Here is a 22,601-nt window from a genome sequence, read left to right as displayed (position 1 = left end):
AAATCAGGTACAGGGCCTTTAAGCAAGTTGATAAGGCCCCTATTATTGAGTGCATAATTTACACCCAGTCTCCTCAGTGTCTATCCGTGCCAGGTCCCACCGACGGAAGGACAGCTTCATCCAACACTTAAATGAAACAACAAATAGTTAGAGAATTTGCACATCAGCCGTTTCTTGGTAATGTGCTCATTAGTTTAGTTCAGGGGTCACCAACCTTATTTCAGCTGAGGGCTACTTTAAGAGTATTAAGTTGTTTGAGGGCTACCAGTTAAAAACAAATCCTAAAGACCTAAACGTACACTGTTCACTTATAGGATATTGACCTCATATTATATTAAAATAGCTTTATTTTAAACTCATACCGAGTCACAAGAACCGAAATAACCGTAATTTTGAGAATTAGATTCAAGAAAATGAAGTGTTTTACACTTTAGAAAAAGTCCCAAGGGCTACTGGACATGCCCCAAAGGGCCCCTGAGTGCCCTCGGGCACCACGTTGGTCACCCCTGGTTTAGTTTATAGCAGGCTGTTTTTATGTATTCATGCTTTGGTTTTAACTCGTGCTGCAGTCATCCCCAAAGATGAAGCAAAAATGATTCAAAACATCAACATGAATAAGTGTCTCGTCACTATTGTTAGTAGAATCCTGGCGCCGTCTCCTCATTGCAAGGCCACTACTCTACCACTGCATTTTCACACCGTGGTTCTCAGTGTCATTTGCTAAGTTATTGCTGTGAGATTGGATTTCAGCAGCACGCATGAGCGCTCGAACAGCTTACCTGAGCAGAATATGAATGAGATTCTCCCCCCCCCCTCCTGGGCTTCTGTCTTGCTCAGCCACAGGCTCTGCAGCACCTGTGGCTCTCTGACCACATCAATATTACATTTCTCACGCCAAAAAGTCAAGTGCTGCTGGCTAAGTCGGGGTAGTTGGAGAGTTCGCTGAGGGAAAAACAACAAGGAGCTATCGGTAATTTATCATTCTTTCTTCTTCAACACAATGCTGAACGCGGCAGTGTCAACCTGCAATGTCACCTGTTTGTAAAGCTCTGCAGTGCTTGCCCTTCAATGATTCCTCCAAACATTTCTGAGCTTCTGAAAATGTTGCAATGTTTTCCCCGTACAAATGTGATTACTTTGTTGTGTGCATGGGGATTTGAGTGAATGGAAATCCCAAAAATATGTGTTAGTTAATGTTAGCAGTTAGAACACATGAAGGACTATTGGTTAGGCGTCCCAAAAGACTGTATACTGCATCATAACTTTAATATTTATCAAGCAAATTACCAATACGTCCTTGAGGGGTGAGGTCTGTTTTAATCACGAGAAACACAAAATGCAAGGTTTTATTTTTAGCTAAAGTCTGCTAGCAAATGGCACACTTCGATGTCGATGTCAGCTTTATTTGTAGCACATTTAAAAGCAGCTACATCTGCCCAAAGTGCTGCACAACAAACAACAGAAAGTGCAAATAAAGCAGTGAAAACAGTTACAAAATGTACGACATGACACAATAATAATAAAACGTCAGACCTGCTCAGCTTGTGTTGACGGCCAGTGCAAAAAAGACTGGTTTTCAACAAAGACCTATAAACATTAACAGACCATGCCATTGTGCCATTTTATTACTTAAGGCCAGGCCGTTCCAGAGTCTCGGAGCTGCAACAGCACAGACCTCCTCGTAATGGGTCCAGTAATGATGGCCTTTACTCTGCCCGATCACGTCATATATACGTGCTTGTTGGTACTTGGATGGGAGAATGCTTGGGGTGGCCAGAGGGGCCGATGGCGCAGACTGACAGCCAGAGGTGGGTAGTGGTCAGTTACATTTACTCAAGTACATGTGCTACGGTGTGGGGATGGGGATTTCCACATTATTTTATGTTTTGTTTTACACAAATTTTGGCATCATAAAATAAACCAGACTTTTTTGCTGAAACAGTTACTCAGCACTCAGTTACTCGAGTAACATTTTCTGCAAGAACTTTTAAAATCTTACTTGAGTGATTGTTTGGATCACACATTTTTACCTGTACAGCAGCTGTGGCTACATTCATCGCTTACCACCAAGTACGGTGTGAATGAATAATGCACATAATTGTAAAGCGACTTTGAAACCGTTTTGGGTTCTATGTATTATGCAATAAAATGCCAAAAGTCTATAACAGTAAACAGGATTACTCAAACTGATATATGTATGTTTTTGATGTGGGGGCAGCATTATCACAAGATTAAAAGCTTAGACACATGTCTCCTTTATATAATATACAATTGGTGATCCTTTGTGATCAAAGCACACCATCAGATCAGTGACTTTATCTCACAACACTAGGAGCAAATAGAGGATGAGGGTAAAGGAAACTCTGATCCAATTTTTGATGTCATCTTATTTAGACTAAGCAAGGCTTCTGGCCGCGGCCTCAGCGCTTAGTCCATACTTAGCCTCTTCGATTGCAAGTGAAACGGAGCCAATTGAGGAAAAGGCGTTGGAGGAAGGAGCTGGAGCGGCCGAGTGGGTGATGGAACATGTTCCTGCCCAGATGGAGCCTCCACGGGGATGCTGGACGGGCCTTTTGAGTGCGAGTAAGCGTCCTGGTAGACCGCCATGTGACTGTGGAGGCTGAGGGGGTGGAATACTCCTGTTCCACGAGGAAAAGTGGTGACTCAGCAGCGCCACAGTCGCGGAAATGCCCATAGCGGGAGTCCTTTTCTGTCCAAAGTTCTCCAAATAGATGGATAAAGATTACGTAATCGCTTGCACTGCCAGATTAATCCGAAATATAAAAAAAAAAAAAAAAAAAAAAAATCACAAATCTTTGACAGAGCACGGAATCTTCAAATATGATCTGATCTCAAATGATAATACTTCATGTGTATGCCTAAAATATGCACTATAATAACAATAAGTAACAAATAGCATGTTTGCCATATGTACCGCCATTATAGCAGCATATAAAAAGTGCTTACTTGTGTGATTTGTTCTCGTACCCATGCAATTATTCAGGCACCAGCTTTGATACGCTGTAGTACCATTGTTTGCAGGCAATGTGAGAAGGATTATTTCATTTTACATAATATTTATTAAAAAAAAGTTTGTAAATACTGTAAAAATGCTTTAGGGAGTTGCTTGTTTTCCATATCCACCTTCCCCCTCCTCTGCATCTTGTTTACCAGAGCTTTCATTTGTTTTACACAACTCAAAATACTAATAACCTAAATGGGCGACTTCTCTAAAGCTATCTGACCATCTGTACATCCCATTATCATTTATCGAGGCCTTATTGGACCAGTGTACGATGCCGTGACAACTGTTGGCCCCTCTCCCTCATGGATTACGCTGAGATTACAGTCTGTTGATGCCCGTTGGAACCTTATGGATTAGATCAGGATTGGCAATCTGACAGAAACTGTGATGTAACAGTGAGTGATATATATTTCACTACTAAGGTCAAAGATTAATGGCCTAATGCTTTGCATATATGTATAGGTTCAGGAAGAATTCATATCCCTCTATTTATCGTAATGTTGATGTGTGTTCTTCAAAATTATCAAATTATAGAAGTAGACTATTGTAGCTGTAGTTTTCTGTATCATGAGCAAGGAAAGAAATTTACGCCCAACCTTAATCCTTGTGAATGTTTAAATGAGCTGTTGCTGTGATATCATCTGCATACATTCTATTATTGTAAGGCAGAGGGAGGAGAATTTGCTTTTTCCTTTCATGTCCAAAGACTTAGGGCCAAACCTCCACATCGGGGTCCAAAAAAGTACCATCTGTATATATGACCTAACAGAAGGGGTGAAGTTCCCCAGGAAATTTGATAGGAATTGACAGTATTTTCAGGATTGTTATGGTACTTCAACATTTGATTTCTGATGTGTGCATGTTATTCATCAAAATTATCTTGTGCCAGAAGTTTTTCACTGGACGACCGGATTTTGCCCCCGAAGCCTGACATTGCCTATACCCCTGATGTACGGTAATCAACATAAATGTGTATCACTAAAGAGAAGCAAGTAAAGTTTTAGTTAAGTTTAGTTAGTTAATAAAGTAAACTTTCTGAATGTACATCACTCTAGCACAGCCTGGTCTGACCACTCAGTCCGGATTGAAACTAACACTCAGACATGATGGGGCCTCCCACGTAACCTCCTTCCTCCGCCTGTTAGAATAGTGTCAACTCTTGCCAGTGCACTGAAAGTGGGGAGAAACTTGCTGCGACAGGCATATTTAATAAAAGCAACTCTGCAATATTGAGAGAGTTGGGGGGGAACTAAAACGGCCTCAGCCACACAGTTATGAAATACTAGTGTTTTTTTTAAATAAGCTTTATATGTAAAAGAAAAGGGGAAAAAAAGGATTCTTAAATTGTAATTACCACATTATGTTGCCATTTATGAAGACAAGCGCTAAATAAGGAGAACAAGCTGGAAAATAGCATGCAGCTTTTTGTGAGCATGTGAGCCCATTCGCAATGCCCTGTATCACAGTATTTGGGCCCCAAACCTGTTAAAAAATGTCTTCTGCTGATCTACCTATGCATTTGGCACATGAGCTAACGCTTGGTAACTGACCCCAAAGTGTTCAATCAACTAAAATTGTCTTCAACAGATTCACTTCACTTACTCAAACACATTGCAATTATTTGAATTTTTGACGTATGGTGTGTGGCATTGAAATTAACACATTTTCTCTACACGATTGCACTATATTACAGTGGTTCTCAGACTGGGGTATGTATACTACCATTAGTGATACTTTGGGCTTCGCAAGATGATACTCAGGGTCAGCTGCAATTTTCGATTTTATCATGTCACACTCGCACATCTTTAAATAATCTGTCAATCTTCTCCAGTAATCTTTCAGTCGTCTCCAGAAAGCTCCATCTGAGGTCCTACCGATCCCGGAAATGCTTTTCTCACCTCTCGATCTCTTGCTGTGCTTAATCCTTTCATCACAGAGTAAAACACTCGCCATAACTTCGTCTCAGCCACACGGGCACTGAGCGTTTTTGTTTTTCATTTTATTTCTCTTTATTGAAACAGCTGTGCAGCAAAGGGGAGCAAAAGGAGGGGGAGTGGGAGGGGCTTTTGGGGAGATTGTGCGAAAATCCAGAAGTGAAGCCGCTGAATGCTTTTGTTTCAGATCAATATTGCATTTTCTAACCAGCAAAGTGTAAGAAAGAGATAAAGATTAGTTTGAGATTATTACCTAATACCTGCAAAGGCGTAATACCCTCTCTTTAATGCACTTAAGTAAGGTCCTTTTATGGGTTCATTTAGTTTTTTTTAGACCCAATCTAGTCCTGATTTGATCTTTGGTTTTTAGATGTAGTGAGAAATGGGAGATCAAATATTTTACGCGTTGGTACCACTGCTCTGATAAAAGACAAAAAAATGCCCAAAAAAAAGAAAAGGAGAAAAAAGTAAATTGAATGCGACATAGCCTTGAATTAATAACCTACGGTAGAAGACAGAAAAGTGTGCTCACCTAATCCTCCATCTAGATTCTCCCGTCGATAATCCTGCCTCAAAATGAACAGCTTTAAATGAAGTTTTAATTATCCCTTGTATTTATAATCTTCTTTTGTCATTTGAGAGCCCTCCGGCATCATTTCTATTGAACCAAGCCCATTGCATAACTTAATATGCTTGACTTTAAATCCCTGACAATTTGTTTTAGGCTGTCTTCATGTATGTTTGCCAACCTCCATCTTTAATTTTTTCCTATCCTTTTTATCCAGCGTACCCCGACAGATCGGAGAGGGTGACAGATCGCTTGCAGCAGCCTTGGAAATGTCAGCGCTTCTGTCTCGATGCAACGCTCTTTATTGTCAGCGAAGGTTGGGAGACGTGGTGCAAAAATGGGACACGGGCAGAGCGAGAAAGAGTAAAAGAGCTTGTGACATATTAGGAGGAGGTGGAGGAGGAGGAGAAGATGAGAGGATGGTGAGAATACACTGTGGCAGCATGATGTGAGGCAAGAGTGGGGTGATGCAAATTGTCTATTGTAAGGCTGTTTATTTGTAGACATAGCTGTTCCGAGAGGGGAATTAACTATAAAGGGATTGACTTCAACTTTGTCAGTTTTTAACGTTGCAAAAGCCATGGTTATGAAGAAACCCAAACTGATGCTCTTTAAAAGTGTAAAACAAATGGTACTTGGAAGTTCAAACATTGTACGAGGTGGTTCTTGGTGTTTCCTATTGTGGTTTCCATCTCTACACCTTCCCCAAACTGGCAAACTATAGTAAACTGAGGAGAATTGTAACTCTGATCAAGTTTTGGGATTGATTCAAACATAAAAATCATAGAAACACCTTTTGATATAAGAGCCTGATCCTATAAATGTGTACATCTACAGTATTACCCATCAGATTCCAAGACCTGGTCTATCCCCATACAAATGAATGGTGAAGTATGGCGAGGTATGATATGTTTGGTTCATGGCATTTATATCATTTCTGTGGTCTCTCTAACATTAAAGGGATATTTCAGGATTTTTGACATAAGGCCTAATTTCCTAGTTATCCAGAGTGTTGTTGATTTCTGGATATATATATATATATATATATATATATATATATATATATATATATATATATATATATATATATATATATATATATATTGAATTCACACAGTACTTATATTTGAAGAGTTTAGAGGTGCTAGGCTAGTGCTACTCTAATGCACGTCTATGGTAACTGGTAGCCTGCATTAAAAACGGTCTGACCCAAGCACAGTTCACCTGAGGTAAATCACTTATAACACCAGACTACCCAAATAAATGTCTGTGTTGACTGATTTTTTTTTTTTGAAATATAACCATTTTGCATTTAAAAGAACTTCTATGTAGCTTCCTGGTTGTAAGCTAAGCAGCGGCGGAGTGATCTGCTAGGTTACCGGATCTACAGTAGTTTGTTTACCTGCGGCCGCATTACTACATGTGGAATTCTCAAAGGAGCTTTCTACAAATCAGATATGGCAACGTTTGGAGGACTACCCCATGATTTTGAAGAGGTTTTTAATGCAGGCTACTAGTTACCATAGACATGCGCTAGCCTAGCACTAGCCTAGCACCACTAGGAAATGAGGCCCTATGTCAAAAATCCTGAAATATCTCTTAACATATCCGACATAAGACCATGTTTAGCGGCTATTGGATGTCTTTCCGACTCCACAAAAAGCAGAAACTTAGCATTTAGCTCAGAGGCTACTTTTACACGCTAATTCATTTCTAAAAGTAAAATCTCAAAAGGCACATCCATTAAGGATTTCTAGCATTTAGGCATTTACATGGCCTAAATGTGGTTGATTGATAGTTTAACGCGGAAAACATCTGAATTGTTCACAATTTGTGATGTTTGATAGAAAAATGCTAAAGACTACAGAGCAGGCTAACGAATGTTGAAAAGTTGCCAGGACTAGCTGGCTTGCTAAATGTCTGCTTCTTCTTTTTATTTCTATGGATTCAAATGTTGTAAATTTAACTAATCTTATGAAATACAATATTTTATTGGCACATAATAACAGCATTTAGTAGAAGATCATTAGAAAAAACAATGTTGTAAATTAAAGTAGAGGAAAGCGTATGTGTAGCATCAACACTTCCATAAAAGCTAGATACGCAACAGCCTACTGAAATTAATTCGTTAAAACATTTCTCTTGTCAGACTCACTTTTTTCGGAATGATAATAAATGTGTCTGCGTCCTTGACATTAAGAAATATAACTAGCCAAATAACATCTTCAGTTTGTTCAGACAACATTACATAAAAATCAGTGCTTTATTTAAAATATTCCACACAGCACAAAAACAACACAAGACTGAACAGGACATAGACAGTGCTGCCAACACAGTATATACCAACGCAAATAAATCAGCATAGATCAGGCTCCACTAAAAATAACCAAAAAATAATGCCACAATACTGATCGAAAGCTTACAGAATTTCTGACAAAAGCATTGAGGAGACATCAGGCATGAAAAAGACTTGGCATCTTTACAAAATAGTCCCGTATTCATAAATATTTGATATATTTCCAATAGAACAAAGATGCTGGCTCAAAACTAATATGTAGAAACCCCAGCAGGCACTTTCCTCTTAAGCTGGGGAGCTGTTCAAATTAATGACGCTATATTTAACACCAAAAGCAGGTTATATCGCAGACATAATGCAGCCTTGACATGCATGGAATGTGTGAAGGTTGACTCGGCAATGTTTCCAGCTCCACAGTCAAACAAATAGTCGTTATTGCATTCAAAATACACTTTTTCCATTGCAAGGAATACAGAACGCGACAATAGGGAGTGGTGTTTTTTAAAGTACTAAAAATGGCTGATATTATGCTTTGCTTGGGCTTTCAATGTACTTTTGGATGCTTTGGCCTTGGTATAAGTTTTGTAGTATACGTAAAACAATGTGTAATCACTGTAACATGTATGAAAATCTGGCAATAGAACTGTCATGCTCCCTATCATTATCACTGCTGCCTACAGAGGGCGCTCCAGGCCATTTTGAAAACCGTGACCAGCCAAGTCTATCACATCTTACTCTTTGATATAATTGTGATGGACTTATAGCTTAATTTTTCTGGAAACCATGAAGAAGTGGGGGCACAGCTCTTATGGGCTTTACATTGAGTCATTGTGGAACACAGGTGTTTGTCTTCACACGTCGTCCTATATTTTTCCTTTTGCTATTTTTATTTTGTGCTATTCGGTATAATCGAGCTATCTCCAAAAACACGGTCATATTGATAACATGAACAAACCTAGTTAGCCTGCACTGGGGAAGCCACGGGCCCTCAGTCTATTGTTATTGATGGTCTATGGTCTTACTGCCTTTATTTTTAACTTTATTTCAAACTTTCAAATATTAAATATCATTACTGAAACTCTCAAAACAATGATTTTAAGCCCTAATTATGCATGATGTGTCCAAAGCACGTGACATCAGCACATGGAGCCTGTGCTTTGAGGTCTTGGGACGGAGACTGAATATGCTGGACTACCCAGTCTACTATGAATTAAAAAAAAAACAAATCCAGGATTATTATGAACAACTCACAAGCAAAGCATAATTGGGGCTGTTAAGTGTATGAAGTTAACTGAAATGATTGCTTAAGTAGGGCAGACACTAGATTCTGCATAGACATTCATTTTTGTGTCTTCTCTCCAGGGAATGAGACTCTTCAAGTGTATTTCCCATCTGGGAGCAAACAGAGTCAAAACATCGACTTACCAGCATTCGAAAGTCATTCGAGTACACCCAAGTGTAAGAGACAAGACAAGGTAACGACAAAAATCATGCAGCAGTGAAAACTATGGTGCGACTTTAGAATCCTTCATTCTTATATTTTCTTCATGGCCTCATGTGCACTGTCTCAGCCCTTTTGAAGTACCGCCGTAGAGCGGAAGGCATTCAGCTGGCAACCAACTACAACAAGGTCAGCTTACAGGTGGTGTGAACATCCAGGGATTTTATACTTTCAATAGTTAAATATGTGTTGGTGGGGGGGTTATCTTGGTATTATTGTGCTCAAGAGCTTTCCACACATTTTTGTTGAGACTATGGTGGTGTTCAAAGCTTATTTAAATTATATTTTTGGGAGGGGGGAAAAATCAGACCAGTCTCTTCTACTGTTGGGGAACACAAGGGCTTTTCATTAGTATCTGGGTTTTGTGAGAATCATTTAAATGTTTTCTTTCTGGTTAATAAATCTAGTTTTAAATTAATCCCCTGTTCGTTTCAGACCACTATGAGCCGACACCTCTCACTGTCCGTAAAGACTGTCCATCACTGTGAGCTCCTGCTGTGTTTGCTGCAGGGTTCGCCTGGGTCCATGGTTGCTCCTCCGTGAACTTCTATTTGACTCTCTGTCCAAACAGCCACTCCGCCGGGGCTTATCCTACCGCAGCGGGCCAAGCTGGCCACCTGGTTAGGAGACAGCACCCGGTCCCACATGCCCACCTGAGACAGCTCTCCAACCAGGGCCTGGGTGGAGTCAAAGCCCCCACCAACAGTGTCCTGAGGAGAAGACAAGGGGAGGTTAGATATGCCATAATCCACCTCAATGTCTTCCTGTTTTGTTTTCCTCACGTACCTGCTCCTGTCCCAGTATCAGTGTTCCACCGGGGCGGATGTGGTGTCCGGGAGCCAGAGCGTGACCCTCGCCCCTCAGCTTGCCCCCCTGGTAGGCCTGCCAGCTCCCTCCTCTCTGGCTCCAGGTCACGCAGGTGTGCTGCCAGCTGCCCCGGCTGATGTTTAGTGGAAGCTGCGCCACCTATTCACACAGAGCACAGCGGACCAGTTACAGCAGGTACAGAAAGTTTTCAGACCTCTTTGAATTATGTCTGTTTTTCTATTTTATTATGTAGCTACCTGAAACTGAAATTATACACATTCCTTCTCTATAGGAAAAAAAAAATATTACATTGATACTTGAAAATTGAAATGCAGAAAGTTCAGTCTGGTGTATCGTAGAGTGATAGTATTCGCAGCTTCTCAATCCAGTTAAGTTTAGGTTTATGTTAAAATCCCTTCATTGCTCACGATACAGAAAGCTCCAGCCTATGAATGAATACAGCCATAAACAAAATGTGCAAAAGTTTAGCTTTAGTCATTTTCCTTATTTAGTTCCTGTTAAAATTGAGCATTAATGTTGTAAAAAAAACCTGCATCACAATGTTTCCTTATATCGCAAAGCCTTTGTTTTTAAAAAATATTTTAAGACACTAAATAGTATCTGAAGTCTAAATAGTATACATCTATTTAGGAAAAGGCTAAATAGATTTATATAGTTTTGAACCCACAACACATCAACTTTACATTTATGAAACACAGTAGCTCATCTGCTGCAAAATTCAAGAGAGCCACATCTTACTCTCCATCTACTTCCTCCAAGGACATTTCTTCCCCCCATGGAATCTATTACCATAATGGCACCACTGCAGAGAAGGCCATGGCGCCACCTCACGTTGTCACTTTTTGTGCGAGGCCATTAGGCTCGTCCACGACTCGATGTGTTCTACTTCATTGTATGCTAATTTAACATCCTGGTGTAACCATTGAGGAACAGAAACTCTTGGATAGAAGACGGCTCATTAAAATTCTGTGGAAATTTCACTGGCATCAGCAGCAATCTGGCTGGATTATTGTACGGGGACCCATCGGGAATGCTGGAGTGTTGTCTTATCCAGGATCCATCTCAGATTAGTAGTGTAAAGCCTCTGAGGGGACAGCCTTACATGTTTTAGCCCTCCTATTAATAATGCATTGTATGAGTCTGAGGCATAAAAATGTACAGTGTGACCAATGGGCTGTGTTTTATCTTTCGATTTCAAAATGTAAGATGGAGGACAGTGGCCAAGCCATCACTCTCGCAGTTTTGAAACGACATCTCCATTTTAGTTGAGTACAGTGTAACTTAGTGTTAAAGAATGATTAATGTTTAAAAAGTGCAGTGCAGCACTGTTTATGTGGAAAACAAACCTTGATATTAGTGCGTATTTGACCTTTTGTTTAGGGTGGTTAGCATGGCGCCTGACTTTCCCTCCCAGTGGCCTCTCTAGGATCAGGTGTTTTTTAGTGTTTCAGACAGGTTTTCTTTGCTGATGGAACCATCTCTATGGTTATGCATATGGTCCATTGGTTCCATGGTTTCATCAGTAGAGGAAACAGCCAGAAACCCTAAAAAACAACTGATTACGCTCACAATGACATCACGACATTATAAACAGCCTATAGAGTTCAGGATTGTGATGTAAAATAACAAAGCATTATGCTATTTGTAGCAGATGTTTTTCATTAAAAAAAGAGACACAAATCTGTAGTTATTGTTCACATTAAAACATTTGGACACTACACTGTGTTAGATGGATATACTAACGGTGACTCGGCAGCTCACGTGTTCCATCTCTTTTCTCCACTTTTTAATCTTTTGATTCAAAATAGATTGGGTTCAATGACATCATAACATTCGGATCAGGCTATTATTTAAAACTCGGTGGGCAGCATATAACTTTATTGTGGTTTACGGTTTATTTCTCTGTGCTGGCTGGACCTGTCCACATGAAACAAAAACTGAACTGTCACAAAGTTCAACATTTCTCTCTAGTCTCTCAGCACAAATGAACTAAGGTCAAATTTACTGTCTCATAAAGTTGTCCAAATGCAGTGATAATATTCAAAATGATGTGCTCGATCAGATGAAAGGACTTTCAGCCATCAGCTGAATATGGCAGGTTTGTGGATCCAATCACTTCCAAATAATGATCGGGGGGAAAAAAGTCTGTTTGGAGATTTCTCTCTAAAACTGTGTCTCTCCCATTGAGTTGTATAGGCCCCTGCTCCCACTGAGATATAACATTGCATTGTAGAATTGATCCGGGAGCATCATAAAGGCAACCGTGATGGAGAGCAAAGGCGTCACGCTAACCACCCACACAGCCGCTGTGTCACTGAAAAGGTCAATACATACGTAATGTCAAGGTTTTTCTGTCATTTAAACGGTGCGGCAGTGCACCTTGAAGTAGTGATGTGATTGAGCTCACAAAACACTAAATAATATCAACATTCATTAATTCTCTTGTTAATTGATCCTTCAGTCTTGTAAAGTTAAGACAAAGCAACTTCACCATCCATGCGTAGAGTGACTGGTGGACGCGACTGCCACCAAAAACTGCCATGAGGAGACTCTCTGGATGGAGAGTGAAACATTGGTGTCTGTTTAGTTTTGATACTTAATAATATTGCTCCAGTAAAAAAATACAAATAAGAAAATATATTTCTGGGATATACTTTTGGGCTCTTGCGCTTGATATTCCTTGTAAAATAATGTATGAGTCTGCAAAACAGCCCCTGAACATCAGCAAGGTCTCTTCACTTTATTTTTTCCATTTAACTTCCTTTGTCCCTGGACACAACTGGACACCAAAACTTGGAATCTAAAAAATATGTCTATGCAGTATTTTGATGCCTGTTTTTGATATTATTTTCCCCCTACACCAGTGGTTCGTTAACTTTTTCTTGGACACCATAATGGTATTGTTTAACGGTACCCAGCCCTATGCTGCCCTCCACCTGAGCACATTCAGCTCTTTACAATGTTGAGCTCAACCTATCGGAACTGTGGATGGCAGTGCATGTCTATGGGGGGAAATAAAGGTATAAATATTCAGTTTTCTCTGCTCTGTTGACTGATAGAGTACCTTGTCGTTGATGAGTAGCTCAATGGGCGTGCGTAGGCCTTGGAGCAGCACCACTTCGTTGGGCTGGTCGGGGACAGCGTAGGACAGCGGTGTCCCGATGCCCCTGTCCGCGGGCCTGAGCCACATGCACACAGTGAAGGCGTGGAGCTTGGGGATGTGCTGCTTCACCTCTGCGTACATGTAGTTCGTCCTCGTTGGAAAGGACAGCCGAAAGCCTTCTGGGAACGGATGGGCCGGGATGCCTTTGGGAAAACCGGGTAAAAGAGAAATGCACGGATTTTCAGAGAGCACATCAAATAGAGTGGTGATTTGAGCCTAGTCACAGCCTTATCCATCAGATCTGAGGGCTTCAGAGAGCATCTAGCATCTTCCAGTCTCTTTGAAAACTTCTCTTTAGATTGCACAAGCCAAAGATCCATTAATCATCATAGTCGTGTCATTTGATATAATTAATGGAAATACAAAATGAAACCGCAATAAAGTTATGTCACACCATCTGTCAAAAAGCCGACATTTTATATAAGTTTTTTATGCTTAAAAATAGTAGTAAAGTATCGGATTTCATAAGTAGACTGGTGGTGGCCTTGCTATTTCAAAGCAGCATAGCAACACGGCTTGTTACATCAAGTTTTATCTCAATGGGAGAACAAATTCACAGTATTTAAAGGTACTTTCAGACATTAATCCTCTAATATATTATAGCCAATTATTATAGTTATTTAATGGCACCAAAGCAGAAGATCCGTAATCCACAACAACCCAGTACAAATCGCAATTTTAATGGTTGCAATCATAAAAACCCAAAGCAATTATTTATGTGATACAACATCTTCTGAAGAGACCTAACTAAAATCATTTTAAATTCACAAGCTATAGAGTTAACAATAGCAATACTTGTTCATTCAAAAATGTTCAGCCCTACGCCTTTTGCTCGCTCACTTACTCATCACTCCCACTATCCTATCTTTAGCAGTGCACATGTTTAAGGTTTTTCGATTTGGTAATGTTATTTCAAACTACGCCGGGAGGAAAATCAATGTGTTCCAAAAAGAGAGAGAGAAAGAAACGCTGCCATTTTTGCTTCTCTGGCTAAAAATATTTCGGAAGCTTTGTCCTGTTTGGTGCCTACCTCCTTCCAGTCCGGAGATGCGGTGGTGGAGCTTATGAATGCCCTGGTCAATTTCCTGCCTGCCTTTCTCCGTTTCCACCCGCAGGGCCTTTCTCTCTTTCTCCAGCAGGTCCAGCTTCTTCTGCAGCTCTCCCTCCAGGACCTCCACTCCCCAGGGCCTGTTCCCGTCAGCCGTGAGAGGGAGCGGGGGCGCGGGCTCGGCGGCACCGCTCCTCGCCTCCTCTGGCTGTGCCACGCTGGAGACCACGTCTGTCAGGTTGTGAGGGAAAGGCCCGAGATCGGACTGTGGAGGGAAGATGGTGGAAAGGCGGGATGAGTTTGTTGTTTAACAGGGAAGTATTGTTTAACATCTGATATTTAACATTATTCCAAAATGTTCTAGCACCTTTGGATGGATTACAGGTACTATACCAAATAGTTCCCAGTATCAAACCATGACAAAAGAACATTGATGACCATAGAAAGAGAAAGGAAAAGCAGTATTCGATCCAACACAGGCAGAACGTTAGCAAGCTAGCTAGTCAAGGAAACCTTTCAGCATTTGTTAGCATGTTCAATGTATTTTCCCTAACACCATTAGCTTAACAACCCATTGGCCACATTTAGGTGAGGTCAAAACCTAAAAAAAAAAACTAAAATTTACAGACCTTTTCAGGTTTTACTTTAGATAAGGTAAGGATTAGCATGTAAAAGTGACCTCTGAGCTAACTCATATTCAGTTACATTTCTGCTTTTTGTGAGGTAAGAAACCACAGAAATTATATATTTGCCATGAAACGGGCATGTCATACTTCACTATACTTTCATATAATTGTCTTCACCTTTTCATTTGTATGAGGATAGACCGCTAATTCACCAGAGTCCAGGTAGCCGTTAGCTAGCGAAGGTCTTTTCTGTTTCTATGATTGGAACTGTTGCTTTCACACGATTACAAGGAAAAGTTTAAGGGATGCAAAATATGGCTTCACCGTCCGGTTAATGCTAACAACAACTAGCTTGCTAACAGGGCACAGTGTTTCTATCGGGTTTGTTCATAGTCCTTGTGTTGCAACCGGTTGGCAGCAATTTCTTTTAGCCCCGCAAATGTCTGTGAATGCAAAAGACTACAAGAATTTCAAAGCAAGAAAAAGCACTGGCATGGGCAGGAGTGCACAGCATCTGCTCGCAATTGGCAAGACATGGTTTGTGTAGTGAAGGCAATTTGAACACCTCCTGACTTCAGCAGGGTTTTTTGAGCTATCCCCATCATTAACATTGATTTATATTTTTTTCAATACTGTGTTCTTTTCATGAAACCATTAGCTGGGTATATTACTATGAAGAAAAATAAGTTGACATTTAGAGTCTATAAACAACATTACCTTGCCCCTGGTGATTCTAATCTCCATGCATCATTTTAATGGAAAAAGATTATAGCAGCCTTATTAGTAGAGGCTTCTCTCTCTCATCAATAATATCTCTGATGGCCAGTAGGCAAAGTGCATAATTTAACAAGGTTTTGCTCTGTTTTAGCTCACAACCAGTGAATATCTTTTCCAAACCCCGTGCACTGTTTAATTTACTCTGCGCTTAAGGTTGTGTTGCTCATTTTGACCCACGGTTAGCTGCGGTAAATGTAAGAAGTGTTATGGAAATCTGAACCATTAATTGTTTATTCCTCTCATCATGTCACATATGCTTTATGGACATTTGACCATTACATACAGTGACCAATATTCAGTGAGCATTACCTCATTTACTAGAGTTCATGTGCATGTTTGTGTCCTCATTCACTTGTGCTCTCACATCCAGCTTATCTCTCACTCATGGTCATTGGCAATTGTTTACTTGTCCATGGCAATGCAAAAACGAAACTTAAGAAAGGGGAAAGGAGTTTGACCACGGACTGGATCAGAACAAGTTGATGGTTGAAAAAAACAAACCTGAAATAGTTTGACTCTACTGTATACACGCAGCTTTGAGTAATCCTCGGGTAATTCTGTTTCATTTAGCTGTTTCTTCTTCTACGGTGTTAGCGCTGCACCCTGCACATCCTGGATATAATTAATCAACTCTATGATGCGATAAAGAGTTCTACTGGCTACAAAGGCTGCGACCTACACGCAATCGCCACAGAAATGGACTTAACTGTTCTGTTTGTATTGTCTTAGCGTTGTGTTTTTATTTGTCAGTGAGCCAAAGATGAATTTCAACCTCGGTAGACCAAAATCTATTCTATTCTATTGGATCATTGTTAAAACCCCAAACTTTCCTCCACATATTTAAAGCCGTTAATCTGAGTCAAAGGGCCTGATTTCCTTTACTGGGTGCTAAATTACAAATACTACTGAGAATAGGCGATTTTGTAGTGTGTTGCAGCTTACATTATTTGCATCGTGAATCTGATATTTAAATCAGTTTGTGCTGTGGCCTTTTAATGTAAATCGGAGAAAAAAATCTCAGGCTTTTTGCACCACTTGCATGTATTGTCTATTGTCTACGTACATCCAGGGGATCATTTATCAAGCGATTGCTCAGGTGCAAAACAAGTAGCGTGTGCAAAAGGGGATCGGCAGCCGAGCCATTATTTACTGATGCAGCATTCTCTCATTTACATGTCAGATTTGGGGGTCTTAAACTACAACCCAGGCAATATCATACGGCAAATTAGATGCAACATGCCAACAAAATAGCTTGCACCCGCTATTTAGCACCTACTTTGACAAATGACCCTTAAATGTGTTTATCAGGCAGTGCTGACACACCCACAGTGATCTTTTCAAGTCTATCTTAAAGCCCCATATGCATGATTTGTCCACTTCGACACTGGTCCGAGAAATCTTCATGTGACGTATAATGGAGTGTGAGCTGCCGTTTTTGAGTATTACTTTAACATGCACATGAATGTACGTTTTTCTCGATGTGTGCAGTATCGCCTTCTGCGTTTTGAAATTCAAGAACCAAGGGCCACACACGGTACAACCTAATCCCCCAGAAGAATGAACCTTCACCCTGGCGGGCGTTTGCATACAGCCTCACATAATCACTTTAAGTCCCTTTCTTGAATCTAAATATAAACATAATTTCACCGCGCTTTCACACGTCTTATGGGACTGCTCTCAATTATGTATAACGCGCGCAAATGATCGCGAATCGGAGTGGCTGCCTTGAGAACACAATCTTTAGCCCACAACAAATTGCCTGCCACCGCTGCATAATGGATCACAGAAAACTTGTGTCTCCAAAGGGGAGCAAACGCAGGGGGGGTGGAAAATACTCTTTTCCTCTAGAAATCTTTAAACCTGCAACGTCAAGTAAGTCTCGCCCGGTAAAGATTACATACAAGCGTCTCAAGCCACAAGGGGCTGCATGCATACAGTCTATACAGTACTCGCAGCTCAAAGCCATACACCGCCTACTTCACAATACTGTAGTGCACACTAACAACCTTGATCTCGGCGCTTTCAAGATAGAATTGGCTGCCTTCCTTTCCACCAATTAATGCTACTCCAGGACTACTTGCTGCAACAACTTGTCCATTTTTCTGACATCTGGTCATTTAAAATCATTGCTCAAAAGAAGTGAGGTAACAAAGTGATCAGTGTTGGAAAATACGTCATTGCGATCACGGTTAGACTTGTAATTCCCCATTGATCTCTATTCTATTCATTATATTCATGGATCACTGGAAGATAAACAACAATCAAATTGCGATTGTAAAAGTCTGACTATCCACTGTTTCAGCACGTGTTGGAAGGATTTTCGAATGTTTAAGTCTTTTGTCAGCCGCATCCCTGAGCCCGGGGTGAGCTCCGAGGCAGTGTTTTACATGTGAGGATTGCTTAAACAGATTTCTCCTCCTGTTTGGATGCCGCCTCGACTGTAAACACATACAGCAGGGAAGCTATTGATGCTGCCTGGCTGACAAACAAAAGAAGGACTTGCATCGAGCAGAAGACAGAAGGCGGAGGAAAGGGAGATCGGGAAGAGATGGACAGCTTATTTTAGACGTTGGTTTGGACCTCTGCACTGAAGTGAAGCAACAATAGCTGCATTCTGAGGATGGTAAATGGTAAATGGTCTCAACTTATATAGCGCTTTTCCACCTACATTAGGCACTCAAAGCGCTTTACAGCAAGGATCCACTCACCCATTCATACACCAATGTACGCAGACACTGGGGGCAATGTGGGTGAAGTGTCTTGCCCAAGGACACAACGAACCCCCGACCTTCCGATCATGAGACAACCCACTCTACCATCTGCGCCACTGTCGCAGGATGTGTGAGACCTAGATGTCAGAGCTGCTGTGGAAGTGCTCCAGGTTCAGTTCTCATAGGGGTTCTTCTATGAACCAATTGTTCTACGATTGCCCACTCTCAAAGGACAAACTTCCCTATGGGGACAGCAAAAGAACACATTAGCAGAACTATGTGAAAAATTGTGGGTCGTTGTTCACATCGCTGCAGTTTTGCGATGCGTGCCCTGTGAGCGACAGAAACGGCCGCGGTAAAGTGAATGGGTTGGTTTGTGGAAAGTTGCCACATTTCAAGTCGTTTTTTGGAGAGGTGTTGCTTGAATGTAATTAAAAAAGAAACCTGGAGTGGTGTCAAGTTAGCGTAACCGACATTAGGATCCACATTTTCCAGCTCCAGGGCACTTGGAGCGAGTTCACCTGTTCGCTATTTGTGGCACTCACATTGTGAATGTGGAACAGACCAAGTGCCTACTATAAAAAAAAATGGAGGAAAAAACATCAGTGACAGCATCAAAGTAGTGCTCGCTGCTCTCATGACCCTTTCATGTTGCTGTATATATATATAGGCTATAGGAAACTCACAGACATGACCAGTGCTAGCATGTCCTACATAATTCAAGTCCTGTATAGTACACCTTTTCTACAAACGTAGAAGCTCCAGTCCATACATAATGCATGATATTTCTTTAGCCAAAAGCGAGGTTCGTCTGCATCAGTGGTATGGTCCCATTTAGGTCTGTTTTAGACTTGGCTTTGTGAGCGTGTTTGGGAGAGCAAATATTTTATGATGGGGAAGGCGGCCAACTTGGTGAGAAAGTTTGAGAAACACGAGTCAACATCACAGGTCAGATAAGACTGTGTTACTGTGATGTTTCCTTTTCTTCTCAGTCCCTCGAGTGTTGTGTTATTCTTAGCCTATTTACTTTCTGTGCTAAATTGACAGATTTGACCAATAATGTGAGCTAAATAAAACCCATTGTAAAAATCTTTTGGAAGCAGCAGTTTTAAATCTGATGCTGCTGTGAGGCACATTGAGTTGTCTTATGAAATGTGACATACAAAGGAAATTGCCTTTCACTTTATTATGGGCGAATGTCAGTGACATGGTTCTTCTCTTGTCCCCTCATGGGACCTGTGGGCTCCCTGCCTGAGACTTATGATCCTTTTCCCTCTGAAGGTGAAGATGAATGACCTCCTCCTGCAGTTAAAAGCTAAACTAATAAACTCAGGCTTGATGAAGTGATTTGTTTTACCTCAAGCTTCTCGATGCGGTCCTTGAGCTGAGCGATCGCCTGCTCCAGTTCATCCACGGCTCTCACGGTGAGAATGTGGACCGTGTCCGAGCTGGAGTCGGGGCTGTCCCGGACCATATGGTGCAGGTGGAGGTCCTCGGGGCTGCCTCCCCACAGCCCCGCGGCTCCTCTGCGCCTCGTGCGGCCGTTGAGCCCCTTCTCGCACTCGGACAGTTTCCCCGAGAGCTCCTGGATGGTGCGCTGGTCGCTCAGTATCTGGTCCCTCTGCTGGAGCACGGTTTGGCGGAGTTCGTCTGCGGTGGTGCGGAGATAGCCCCAGTCCTCCCCGGCGTACAGCGATGGGTCATCGGCTTGTTGCTCAAACTTTCCCCCGTTACACTCTCCGGCCGGGATCGGGGTGCAGATGAGGCGGCTCACAGCAGGGTCGTGCCCGGTGAGCCCGGTCACACTGCTCAGGCCGATGTGAAAAGTAGGCGCTTCGGTTTCAGAACCGTGGAGAGCTCCCAGAGAGCTGGCCCGAGCTGCAGAGCCCCCCGCAGCGGGAGTGTTCACCGCAGAGTCCGGGAACAGGGACTGGTTGTCGGAGGCGGACTGCTGCTGAGCCGCGGCCGCTCTGGAGGAGCCCGTGTGCACCGCAGCGATGATGCAGATGACCGCTCCGATAAACGCCACCATGCCGGCGGCTAAGATCACCACGATGAACTTCAGGGTTGCGACGGGATCTGGCTCCAATCAGAAATGGGGCCAAGAAAAAGAAAACGATGCGGTGGAGGGGAAACCGCAGAAGAAACTTCAAGATCTAAAACAGAAAAAAACCCTTCATCAACAAGCTCTCTCTCTCTCTGACCAGTCCCTGCTGAAACACCGCGCTCAAACAGTCCCGCAGCGAAATGAATGATGATGGAGCCACAGAAACATCAGAAGGAGCGATGAGAAGCTTTCCTCCTCCTCTCGTGTGCAGCGCGCATGTCCCCCTGCCAGCCCGCTCCGCTCAGTGCTCAGGAGACACGGGACAGACTGAGTGGGAGTGGGATGTGTGGACATGGAAACACTGACACTCCACGCTGCGTGAAAAGCGCCTCTTATTGCTCATCCTCCTGCTCCCCCTTAACTTTCCCAACACGAGGCTCCACCAGCAGTGCTGAGGCTGCAGCCTGCAGGTTGTAATCGCACTTGATGGTCAGACAGATTGATCTCGGTCTTCATTAATATGCATCAGTGCTGAAAAGGTGCCTCCCTTTCCCCGTTGTAACACTCCCAGCTCAGCAGCGGTAACGGTGTGTGAATGAGATGTTTGTGCGGCCGTAAGTCAGCCTGCGGGCCCCCAGAGGAGTGCTCCGCAGCTGCAGGGATGGCAGAATGATGTGCAGCCCCCAGCCCTGCGCTGCTGCTGCCATCAGAGACTTTAATCATTCATGCTGCAGAGCCCACTGCATCTTCAAACTGCACGGAATTCAAAAAGTGACAACACTTAATGGGCGTCACATCAGAAACATCTCCAGACGGGTTTTAAGGAGGAGGGAAAAGCTATGTTCATAGGCTTTAGGGTTGGATCTGATATGTGATAACGTTCTCTGTGATCGAGTGAAGACTAAATGTGGAATAATCATGGGAAACATCCAAATGTAAATTGCATGAACCGGTTACCTTACCTTCTTTTCAGAAACTACAAGGACTTAGCTTTCAAATGAGGCATTGCACTGGCTGCAAACGGGCTGCAAACAAAGAGACACCAAAAAAAAGCGACGAAAAAACGAGAGAAAAACATGAAAAACCGACAAAAAACTATAAAAAATCAAACAAAAAATGCGGCAAAATAACGTGACAATAACGCGACAAAACTGATGCGTAAAACTGGAAAACATGTGCTTGTTAAGATGGGGGTTAAGAGGTTAATGTAGAATAATGTATCCAACCACAACCAAATCTGCAGAAAAACAAGCAAAGACAGATTTCATTCCATCTTCAAAGTTCATGCTGGAAGAGAAACCTGACCAGTTTAACACGCTCATCACGTCTCCAGCTCGTCCACAGCGCCATCTAGTGTTTGCCCGATTTCATTTGCGTGACAAATTTAACCGGAGCTGTACTACGAACTGTCCCCCCAATTACTGCAGTAACCCTACCCCATCCTGTCTGCGCGCGCTCAGAGGGAACACATCAGCACCAGATGGCCCCTGCACCTTGGTGGAGGCGGTTCACGCTGAGTTCACTGACTCTGACATTCAGCGGGGAAAGAAATCCTTCTGTGATGTTAAGTCCGTCAGACAGTCGAGGCGTGTGCGTGTGTGTGTGTGTGTGTGTGTGTGTGTGTGTGTGTGTGTGTGTGTGTGCGTGTGCGTGTGCGTGTGCGTGTGTTGCCACTGGGCCTCCTCGGTCTGTGCAGTGGTCCAGGTAAGAAGCAAAATCAATATGTTTGGATTGTATTTCCTGCAGCAGATTTGATGGGATTTGGCAGCGCTGCTCTGCTTTGAGATTTGCCCATTTGTTTTTATAAAACGAGTTTAAAGCCGTTGTTATGACAGTCAAATGTGTGGGATATTACGAGTTTTATCCCAAGTCAGTGCGTTCGAATGTGGATTACAACATTAAGAGTGATTAAAATGCACAGATAAGAGGATTCTGTCAGTGGTTTTAGAGCGAGCTGAGCGCGTGGATGCATGCAGTTTGTACAAGTGTAAGTTTCAGGGCGGTTGCCAGCTTTGAATGACTATCTGTACTCGACATTTTGTCCGGGGTAAAACTTGAGTCAAATGCCACCATTACA

General features: G+C 42.2%; 1 protein-coding gene across 1 annotated transcript; it reads right to left on the bottom strand.

Moving 5' to 3' along the window:
- Nucleotides 1-9,613: 9,613 nt before the first annotated feature.
- nptxra (neuronal pentraxin receptor a) lies at nt 9,614-20,918 on the bottom strand. The gene is made up of 5 exons (XM_079564022.1): nt 19,835-20,918; nt 14,346-14,628; nt 13,217-13,458; nt 10,111-10,290; nt 9,614-10,034 (listed from the first exon to the last, which is right to left on the bottom strand). The coding sequence occupies exons 1-5, from the start codon at nt 20,507-20,509 to the stop codon at nt 9,804-9,806; spliced, it is 1,611 nt and encodes a 536-aa protein (XP_079420148.1). The 5' UTR covers nt 20,510-20,918; the 3' UTR covers nt 9,614-9,803.
- Nucleotides 20,919-22,601: the final 1,683 nt, after the last annotated feature.

This window comes from Gobius niger (genome assembly GCF_951799975.1).
Source record: "Gobius niger genome assembly, chromosome: 10".
Taxonomy (NCBI): Eukaryota; Metazoa; Chordata; class Actinopteri; order Gobiiformes; family Gobiidae; genus Gobius; species Gobius niger.
This window is presented reverse-complemented; position numbering and strand designations above follow the sequence as displayed.